Genomic DNA, 11,035 nt, shown 5'->3' on the forward strand with positions numbered 1-11,035 from the left:
GCCGAGAAGTGCAACCCCCTTTTATTTGTTTCTGTGCCCGTGGATCTTAGGCTGAGGTGGCAGCTGACTCTGGCTCATGAGCAGCCCCCACTGCTGTTGGCCTTGCCCAAGAGGTTTTGGCAGTGCAGCTGTGGGTACCACAGAAAGCACATCTGGCAGGGGAAGTCCAGTCCAGGCTCCCTGGAGGAGCACACTGGTTGTGCTCATTCCTGCTTTCATAGGTGTCAGTGGTGAGCCCAGAGATGTTTTTGTGGAGGTGGCAGAAGATCCTCTGTGAAGTTAGTTATGTTCTGCTGCATGGAATTGCAGAGGGGTAGGAGCAGAAGACACCATGTGAAACCCCACAGTGAGGGGTACAGATCTCAAGCTTTGGCTGCAAGCTCAGGGTGGGCATTGACAGTGCCAGGGTGGGAGAAGTCACTTCATGGCTTGTATGAGCTGTGGAGATGCAACAGAACAACTGAGTGGGTTATACTTCTGATGCTGGTGGGCACTGGCTGACCTGTCCCTCCTTTCTACCTGCTAAACACAACCACAAGTGCCTAAACTAGTGGATTTCTGCAAGGGTGGGGGCATTTCCCAGGTAGAAATTTCCAGAAATCTGTCCATGGGCACAGAGCTCAAACCTCCTCAGTGATCCATCTCAGGCACTGCCTGCCCTGGAGATACAGTTGGCAATAACACTTCATTTGCTCTACCCAAGCAGGTGTCGCTGGAGTCCAACTCTTCCATGAATTCCAACACGCCCCTGGTGCGGATCACGCGCCTGTCCTCCAGCGATGGGCCAATGCTGGCCAACGTTTCCGAGCTGGAGCTGCCTCCAGATCCCAAGTGGGAATTGACACGTTCTCGGTCAGTCAGAGCCACGGGTTGGGATCTCTGTGCCTGCTGGGAGTGTCCCCACACCAGGACTCCCTAATGTACCTGTTTGTCCTTCCCTCCAGCCTGACCTTGGGGAAGCCGCTCGGTGAGGGGTGTTTCGGCCAAGTGGTGATGGCAGAAGCAATTGGGATTGATAAGGACAAGCCAAACAAGGCCATCACAGTTGCTGTCAAGATGTTAAAAGGTATGGGGAGACCACAGAGGACAGAACAGCATATTGTGGTGGGATTTCCTGTCTTTGCCTCTCTTTTAAGTCTTTTAGACAACCAAGATACAGTAGAAGAAAGCTACAGGGGAGGAACAGCCTCTCCTCCCCTTTACCCACATAGCCTGGGGGTGAGGGCTGTCTTTGGAGAGCAGGCAAAAGTGCAAATCCCATCCGGAAGAGGGACTGGGAATTAACCCAGTTCTCTGCCAAGGGGTAATAACATCCCTGGCAAGAAGGGGAATCCCCCTCACTTCTAGCCAGCTCCATGAATCAGCCCACTCCTTTCTCCTCCTACCAATGCTGCCTGTTCTACCTAAAGCATATGCAGCAGTCTCAATGGAGTCTGCAGAATTTCAGCTGACAAACTCCTTATTGAGGAACTTTTCAATTGAAGAAACTTGATCCTAGCCACCTGAGAGGTTAAAGGGAGATAAGACATGGGGGATTCAGTGGGTGCCTCTAGATGAGTCTCCCTTTGGCATCCTGTCTCCAGACATACTAGCCACAGACAGCTGAGGAGTTCACCTGGAGCAAGCAGGGCAGTGAGCAGCCTGGGCTTCAGCTTAAATGGGAGGATGTTCTAAAAATGTAATATTTCTTATCAGAAACGGGTTTGTTTAATTTACATTTCCTGCAATCCTTTCTGAAGCTGGTTTTGGAAGTAGGAACATTCCATCTTTCCAAACCAAAACATGTCTTTGGGGAGGTTTTCCTCAATTTTTCTACTTTTGTAGATAGGTTTTTCTATTTTTGCAGAGAAATTCCAACTTTTCATCCAAAAAATACATTCCCTCCCAGCCCTGACCTTCCACCATCATTGACTCTTGCCCCTAGAGATGAGGGACAGAAACTACCAGAAAAGCAAGTACTAGGTACCAAAATGTGAATTTTTTTTCTTTAATACTTGTGAGGATGAAACAGAAGATGAAAGGCATTATTGATTTCCACGTGAACATTTACCTCCACTTATTTGCTCTTCTGTTGGTTTTGTTGTTGTTGTTAGGTTTTGTTTTTATTTTGATTCTTCTTCCCAAAGTAGAATAAAGCCAAATACAGCCATATTCTGAGTATTGTTGCCCCTTCAAAGCCCCACATGGCTGCACAGCAGTTGTAACTATATCCCTAAACACTTCTTCCTGACATTTTTTTTGCTTTCTCCCTCTACTTTCTCCAGATGATGCCACAGACAAAGACCTTTCTGACCTGGTCTCTGAGATGGAAATGATGAAAATGATTGGGAAGCACAAAAACATCATTAACCTCCTCGGTGCCTGCACGCAGGACGGTATGTAGCAGAGCAGCCCGGTGCTAACAGGGTTATGGGAGGCTCAGATTTGGCTGTCCCTTCTTTGTAATTACTCACAGACTGCCCAGAATGGCCCGATTGAGATTTGGGTGGTCAGCTCTTCCTCTGCTGGATGCTGATGCGCTCTTCCTTGCAGGACCACTCTATGTGTTGGTGGAATACGCATCAAAGGGGAACTTGCGGGAGTACCTCAGGGCACGTCGCCCACCTGGCATGGACTATTCCTTTGACACCTGCAAGCTGCCCGAGGAGCAGCTGACGTTTAAGGACCTGGTTTCCTGTGCCTACCAGGTGGCACGGGGCATGGAGTACTTGGCATCTCAGAAAGTGAGTTGAGAAACCTCGTTCGGTAGAAGCCACAGTCCAAGCCACGTGCTCAGAGGGAATGCCTGTGTGCGGGACAACCCCAGGCAAAACATTGCAGGCTTCTCCCTTTAGAGGTCAAATTTTGCTGGATGAAGTATCTTGGGGTTTTGAAGCTGGAGGCTTCATCCATATGCAAAATCCCCATATGCTGGCTGCGTTCCTGAGCCATGCAGCTGTACAGCTGTCACCTGCAGGACCATTAGTACCCACAAAATGCCTGTAAAAGCACAAGCAACCCAGACCGTTCTTGAGTGTATGTATTTTGGGTTACCTTAATTTGAAGATCTTTTTCCCCTCAAACATTATCCTGCACTCCTCTTCCCAGGGGAGGCAGCACAGAGAAGCAGTTGCACATCCCAGTAGGTGCCCACAGAGGAGGGGAATTGGCTTTCACATCTCTGCATCCTGTCTGGAGAGAAAATGTGCGTGCGTGGCCCTGTGGGCTCCAAGGCCGCCCCATTAGGTGTTGCTAAGAGGTGGTTCCCACTGAGCAGGCACGGTGGGGCAGTGACACACACACAGAGCCAGGAGTTGAGCAGTACCCACAGCTTTATGAGCCTGGGAGTCCATGAAACAGCAGCTCATAAAGCACGTGGTGCTGTTGGTTCCAGGCGCGAGCAGTTAACGAGCCCTTATTTATTGGCTTGCTCACCTTTCACAGTGCATTCATCGCGACTTGGCAGCCAGGAACGTGTTAGTCACTGAAGATAATGTGATGAAAATAGCTGATTTTGGCCTGGCTAGAGACGTTCACAACATTGACTATTACAAGAAAACCACCAATGTAAGTACCGAGCTGCCAAGCACACGCAGTTCTCCTCCTGGCAGGGAATGTGGTCGTCCCTGCAGCAAGATGCCCTTGTCCTGCATCTCCCTGTCTAGAGGGGCTTAGGAGGAAGAAATCTGACAGGGACTTCACCTGGTGAGGGATTGTAGATAGGCTGGTCCCAGGAGTCTATCCACCAGCTGTTTTTTTCCTGACAGATTGTGATCCTGTTAGCAGCTGGTTGTGAGGTCTCAGCTCTGTCCAAAATGCTTTAGACTAAGAGAAACTGAGGTTTCTCTCAAACAGGCATGGAGCCCTTTCCAGTCTGCTCCACTGCTGTTCATAAAGGTCCCAAGGAGACAACTTCTGTCTCATCAGAGCCCTTGACAGAGGAATGTCACTTCTTGCATACCTGGATCTACCTGTCTTTCATGCATTTCTCTGTTTTCTGCATCTGAGCTTCTTGACTCCACTGCCAAGAGTGAGAAGATGGTCCCAGACAAGGGCTGAGGCCTGGAGTTGTTTATATTTTCTGTAGACATTAATTTACAAATGAAGGGCTGAGAGAAGAAGCTCTGTCTCTTGGATAAGAACCTGCAGCAGATGTTCAGCCCTGAGGAAAAACCCTAACTAGGACAGAGTGAGGAGATGGCAGTGGAAGACTTAGGGCAGTGCAGAACCTGCGGATCTTGGGATTGCGAGGGGTTTAAATGTCCAAGCAGTCCTTTGGAGCCCACCATATCCATACTGATCCACTTCAGTAGCATATCAGAAATCTTTCTTAATTGCCAAGATTTATTAATTATAAATTAATAACACTTCTTGGGAATTTTAATCACAGATCAGATGGATTTTTTTCCCTGTTTTTGCTGTGTGGGACAACTGAGAGCATAATTCCATTTGTATATCCTGTCTGTGTTCCCATCTCTAGTTGTCTCCCTCAGTGAGACAGTGGGTGAGAAAAGGACAAAGTTCCCCCCATAGCCAAACTATGGCTCAAACACAAAACAGTACTTTCTGTCTCCCTCCAGGGGCCAAACAAAGCCCCAGAGAATTATGATTTATCTAGTCTTTCTCATCTTGTATTTCTCACATGACAGTCTGTGTTTATTACCCTGATGTAGAATAGGACCAGACCCCTCCTTTAGCCCCCAGCAGGATCAGGATTTGTTTCTTAGAGGACCTGGCCCTTGCCTTCACTCTGTGGAAGTTTCCCTTCAAGTCGAGCCTAAACTGGTTTGGACTTGGTCAACTGTACTTTCTTCCAAAGAGATGGAAAGCGTTGTCCCATGCTCTGCCACAGAGTTCACTGCATCTATGAGCCTTGGATGCTGTTCCCATGCAAAGATTTAGATGCACTGATATGTTAAACCTGCCTTGGCAGTGAAATACAGTCCTCTACAGAGAGCATTTACTGCAAAGATTGTCAGTGAAGATCCAGGGATCAAATGCTCTAATCTGTTTATATGTGGCCACTGCTGCTTTGCCCAGTGACTGGGAAGGCAGATGCGGTAGTTAATGAAAATGTTTCAAACTGGATTAGAAAAGAAGATTCAGATGGTGCCGTGGTGGCTGGGGGAATATGCTGATGGGATGTTCCCATTGTCTTCCTAATTACAGGGTCGGCTGCCTGTGAAATGGATGGCTCCAGAAGCCTTGTTTGACCGGGTCTATACTCACCAGAGCGATGTGTAAGCAAACCCACACTTCTAAAAAAAAGTAATACGACAGGGAAATCAACACCTATAGTATATTACAGACAAAAGTACTGCTAAGCATAACCAGGGCTCGTTCCCTGCTGAAGTGCCTGGGGATGCAAAAGTACAGGAATTGATTCCAAGCTGCATCTTCACACACGTGGTTTTATTTTGCTGTTATCTGGTTGCTTTCATCTGAGGATCTCTAGGGAGCTGCTGAAAAATTACTGGGAAGCAGGCAGGTATTTCTTGTGCACTTTACAGATGAGGTGATTGATCCAGAAGTTGAAAAATACTGTGCTAAAAAAAACTTCATAAAAAAATGAATTACCCTTGGCATCCTCCACGCTTTGCCCCAGACAGTTACACTTCAGTCAAGGATGTGGAATGAGCTTTGAAGTGTTCTGTCGGCTGTCAGAATTGTTCAAAGAATATTCAGCAAATACAGTCTCAGATTAATTTTGCCATTTCATTTACTTACTTTATTTCTCCTAATCCTGTCTCATCTGTTTTAGTGCCTCTGCACAGTAAGCAAACAGCAGAGCACTCCTTACATGTAAATCAGTAACACATCTAAATGTTGCAAGGGCTGAAGCAGCTTCACATGTACGCTAGCTTTTTATTGTAATATTTGATCAATAGTGGCATTTTTATAGCCAGCCTGTCTTCTCCCCAGAGCACACAATTGGACAAATGACTCTTGTCTATTTATGTATTTTTCAAATATTTTGGCTTTTATTAATCTTAAATCATAGTTTCCATGCTTAGGTAATGCTGCAAAGGGCATGACAGATAAATCAAAGCTAGAGAATGGGAGAGTGAGTGTGCGTGGAAGCGAAACAGAGACAGATAATCCCTGTTTTTAGAAAGAAAATTAAGAAGGCAAGAGATATTTTTGAAAAAAAGGACTTTTAACCAGAGCACAGCTGCAGGACTGAAGTGTGTAACATTAGTGCTCTGCTGATTTTTGTAGGGGTGTTTTTCTCCCGGCTTGGCCAGTGAAATGAGTGTTGTAACAAGCAAGTTTTGGTATCAGCTTGCACAATTAGTGGCCTGTGATTCCAAGCCTGCAATTCAGTGAAGCCGTGCATGAATAATTTGATTTGTTCCATTCAGTGGAGCTGGTGGAAGACCTAACAAAGAGCTGGCGGTGATAGATGGGCTGTCACCTATCTGATTAAATGCTCATTTCAATTTCAGACTTGGTGCCTGGGATTTCTTTGCTATTGAGTTGGATCAGCAGAGATCTCCAAGTAACTAGTAAAAATGGCCTAGGCAATTAGTCATGCTATTGATGACTTTGTTAGCTATGCATGGCTGCACAGAAATAAAGCCAAGCGAGGGGGATGGGATATGGGGGGGCTTGGAAAAAAAAACCTCATTGAATTTTAAAGATCTTTCTTTCGTTTCCAGCTGGTCTTTTGGAGTGCTACTATGGGAGATCTTCACTTTGGGAGGGTCTCCATACCCAGGAATTCCGGTTGAGGAGCTCTTCAAGCTCTTGAAGGAAGGCCATCGGATGGACAAACCTGCAAACTGCACCCATGATTTGTGAGTGTGTGGTGGGGGCTGACCTTGCTCCATTCCCCATTCCCTCTGAGGCCAAATACACCCCCTGGGCTCTTGGGTCTAGGCTGTAGGGACATCCCACTGGGAAACTGCATGGCAAACCCCAGGTAGACTTTCCTCAACCCATGGCTGCTGAGCGACATGCAGCACCTCCCCTCGCTGGACAGGTGGCACTTGGGGGGTGTAGTTCTGGTGTGTCACCTTCAGGACAGGTCCTCCTCCTGCCCTGAGGGTGTGGTCATGACCCAGATATCAGTAATGAGGACCATGGCTCCACAAAACCCTCCTCTTCCCCCCAGCTCGCCATGGCTGAAGTTGAATTTGCCACAGCTGTCCCTTCGAGCAGTTTGTGAGTGGTGGGTGGGTGTCACTTGGCCTGACCACGTGTGACTGTCCCGTGTCCCCACGTGCAGGTACATGATCATGCGGGAGTGCTGGCACGCCGTCCCCTCGCAGCGACCCACCTTCAAGCAGCTGGTGGAAGACCTGGACAGGGTCCTCACTGTGACGTCCACCGATGTGAGTGTGGTGGGATGGACGTGGGAGGGGGTCACTCTGTCCCCAGCGTGGGGGACACCCAGCACTGATGGCTCTGTCACCCTGGCAGGAGTACCTGGACCTCTCGGTGCCCTTCGAGCAATACTCGCCGGCTGGCCAGGACACCCACAGCACCTGCTCCTCAGGGGACGACTCGGTCTTTGCACATGACCTGCTGCCCGATGAGCCCTGCCTGCCCAAGCACCCGCCCTGCAACGGCGTCATCCGGACGTGAGGACTCCCAGGGCACGTGGACAGACGGACGGACGGGTGGGCAGCGTGCCCATGGAGGCGCGAGTGTGGGGCGCCAAGTGTGAAACCATAGTGAAGGATCTTCCAGTGGAACTCTGTGATGGTGCCTGGAGATTTGTGTTGCTGACAAGCTGTTCAGGGTAAAAAGAAAAAAAAAAGTAACTTTTTTAAAATATTTTTTTTTAATATTTTTCTTTCTCCCTATTGCTGTATGAAAAGTCAAGAAGCACTGTTTGGCCTGAAGGAACTAATCTCTTGCCAAGATGATCTATCCTAGATGATTTTTTTTGTTTGGTTGTGTTTTTTTTTGTTGTTGTTTTTTTTTTTGTTTTGTTTTTTGGTCTTTTTGTTTACTTTTCATTTTGTTAGGGATTTTTTCTTTACCACGCAGAATGTTGAACCTGGGGGCTGCTGACCTCCCAGCCTCCGCACTTGCGTTCCGAGTGCCAGAGTAACCGTTCTGTGCCTGCAATACGAAGAAAAGAGAAAAAGAAATCTTCCTTTAAAAAGAAAAAAAAAAAAGAAACACATGCAAAAAAAAAAAAAAGGGGTGTAAAGAATGTGGAAATTCTTTGCTTATGCAATCTGTACATGAACCTTTTTGGTGGAGCTGAAAAGCCACGTTGCCTGCAGGGATTCATATATTTATAAAAATATCTATATTTTTGTTGTCGTCGTTTTTATAGCTTCATGATCATACTACCCAGCTACATAGAAGGAATCCTTTTTGGAAGAAGAGAAAACAAAGCTAAATGCAAATTTTCATGGAGAAATGAAAGTAAGAATAGTAAAAAAGATGGTCAAGTCATCTGGAGTGTCACCACCTTGGCCCTTGCATGGGGCTGGGAGCGATGGGTCCGTGCAGATCCCAGGGATGGGCAGAGACCCTGTGGGGTCCCTGGGGAGCAGAGCATCACCCACCTGAGAGAGGAGGGTGCCCTGAGACCTGGCTCCTGGGTGCCCACACGGCATCTCAAGTCACATCTTGACCTTTGAGAGCAGCCATTTGGGGAGGAAAAAGGAATAAATCTCGTTTTTGGGGTTTGCCTGTTCTTGCTTGCCAAGGGTGAGTGTGGGGAGCAGCTCCTCCGTGCACCCCTCGACGCCAGAGGTTTGGCTCCATCTACAAGCAGTGACTTGGAGAAAGAAGTTACGGGTACCTGTAGGCAAGAGCCTTTAACTTATATCAAAAAGGTTTATTCCAGAGAATCTGTGTATATATCTATAAATATATCATGTATATATATAAATAAATATATTAAAAGAAAAGAATGTATAATACTAATGCAACATAAAGCAGTACTGAGAGAGAGAGAGAGAGAGTCTCAAAATACGAGCATTGCAATCTAGGATATACTGATCTGGGCAAAAAAAAGATGTTTTTGATTGTTTGTTTTATATCTTCACAGTTTTGTTTTAAAAATTGTACCTTAACATGTATATTTGTAAAGTTATTTATAGACATTAACATATCTGTTCATTGGTTTAAATAGCATAGCGTTACTGTAAACTTTAAATTTCACCAAACTTAAGGGTGGTTTTTTTAACTTATTAAAAATGGAGAAAAAATATATTAATCAAGTTTTTCATTTGTGTTTATGGGAAATATTGAAAGAATGTATAGATGTACAGTCCTTTAACAAATTACATTTAATGTTATAAATATATATATGTATTCATTAAAAAAATATTAGTTTATCCTGGATTGCAGTGAGCAAAGGTAAGTTTATTTTTCAATACATCACCAGTGGTTAAAACCAAACAAATAGCCAGCAGAGAGATGATTTTTACATATTTCAGAAAAACAGGGCCAAGAATTCTTCCATCAGTTTAACCACTGTGCATTAAGGGGGTGTGGGTGTTTATTTTTCTATTTTCAAATGAAGGTATTCTTTGTGGTCGATTTAATAACAAGTATGCAGCAAAGTGAAATGTTGACTTTGGATGGTGCAGGGTAGGTTTTTTTCTCTTCCCTTTTGCCAGTACTGTTGTATTTTGGGCTTCAGAAATGCCATGTGAGCAAAATAGTGACACTGTTTGCAGGAGAGCTGCTGCAGCTGCATGTTTCTTTTGCATCTAACGCATTGGAAAGTGCCAGTGATGCCTGATTTTTGGTGTTTAGAATGCTGTGCTGTTTTGTTCCTCAATGCCAGATAGCTGTGGAAAAGCACAGGAGTGAACTAAAGCATGTTAGCATGGATCAAGCTGACAGTGGGGGAGGTTTGGGCTGAGGATTTTTTGTGGGTGGGTTTTTTTGGTGGTGTTTTTTTGTTTCTTTGTTTGTTTGTTTTGGGGTTTTTTTGTGGTTTTTTTTTTTTTTTTTTTTTTTTTGTCCAGAAGACTTCTTTAATGTACTACCAGAAAGAGGCAAAGCAAATTGCATCCTGAATTCCTTCTTTTCATTTTTCTCTGGTGCATATTGCATATCAATGTTGCAGAAAACAGGATGGCAGCATCTCATTTAAAGATTTTTTTTCTTCTTAGAGCCACAGAATCCATATCCTAAAATAAATAATTTATAGTTTGAGGTTACTTCAATGGAAGTTTGAGAAGGTAGATTTCTATAGATTTTTGTTTTGTTGGAATAAAAAAAATTTTTTTTGGTATTTTCTTACAAATGTCTGCTAATTGTGTACATTCCAAGTACTCGAAGCAAAGTTTTCCTGTACTGAGAAAAGAAAATGTACAAAACTGTGCATGGTTTTAAATGTTACTAGATATTATAAATATATATATAATTTATTGAGTTTTTACAAAATGTATCTGTTGTAGACTTGTTGACTTTAACATTTCTTATTCAATGCTTATATAGTTTTATAGCCTGGACTATTATCTTTAAAAAGCTTAAAAAAATTTAAAAGTTCCAATTTTGTTACATTTTATACTGTTGATGTTACAATCCACAGGTTTGCATAGTGTGATTTTTGCAATGAGCAACTCTGTTCAGTTTATTTTAATACTGTACTTCTGTGCCTGACAGCTGCAGCTGTCGAAGGTGTGAGATGAACACTAAATAAAACTATTCTGCTTTTGTTAACATGGGAAACTTACTTCTACCAAAAGAAAAAAAAATAAACAAGTTGATACATTTTGGGGTTTATTCCCAGTTGTGAGGGTCCTTTGCAAAACCAAGTGTTCCAGGCACTTGGACTTGTAGTGCCAGGAAGGTTTCATTTTTATAATGCCACTTTGCGAGTTGTGGCCAGTTCAGGTTTTGTATTCACAACAAATTTATAGCAATTTTGGTTGAAGGGCAGTATTCTGTATTAGTGGATATATTTATAGCCACACAAACCATTGTGTGCCAGGAGGTGTCAGCCCTGGCTTTGACTTTGGGGGGCTAAGCAAGGGAACTCAGTAAAATCTGGTTTTGCTGGTAGCAGACAAAGCAGGAGATGTTGCAGCTTGGGAAAATTTGGGCCAATCCTAGCAGCACTTTGATATAATACCAG

The 11,035-nt window shown here is 44.6% G+C and overlaps 1 protein-coding gene across 1 annotated transcript in view; it reads left to right on the plus strand.

The window, feature by feature from the left end:
* FGFR3 (fibroblast growth factor receptor 3) overlaps positions 1–10,634 on the plus strand; it is a 54,933-nt gene extending 44,299 nt beyond the window's left edge. The window contains exons 9-17 of the mRNA XM_062492625.1: positions 704–852; positions 945–1,066; positions 2,265–2,375; positions 2,533–2,723; positions 3,424–3,546; positions 5,149–5,219; positions 6,639–6,776; positions 7,208–7,313; positions 7,402–10,634. Coding sequence (XP_062348609.1) covers positions 704–852; positions 945–1,066; positions 2,265–2,375; positions 2,533–2,723; positions 3,424–3,546; positions 5,149–5,219; positions 6,639–6,776; positions 7,208–7,313; positions 7,402–7,566 — 1,176 coding nt within the window. The 3' untranslated portion in view covers positions 7,567–10,634. The remainder of the gene's footprint in view (positions 1–703; positions 853–944; positions 1,067–2,264; positions 2,376–2,532; positions 2,724–3,423; positions 3,547–5,148; positions 5,220–6,638; positions 6,777–7,207; positions 7,314–7,401) is intronic.
* The last annotated feature ends 401 nt before the right edge of the window (positions 10,635–11,035 follow it).

This window comes from Cinclus cinclus, chromosome 5, assembly GCF_963662255.1.
Source record: "Cinclus cinclus chromosome 5, bCinCin1.1, whole genome shotgun sequence".
NCBI classification, from domain to species: domain Eukaryota; kingdom Metazoa; phylum Chordata; class Aves; order Passeriformes; family Cinclidae; genus Cinclus; species Cinclus cinclus.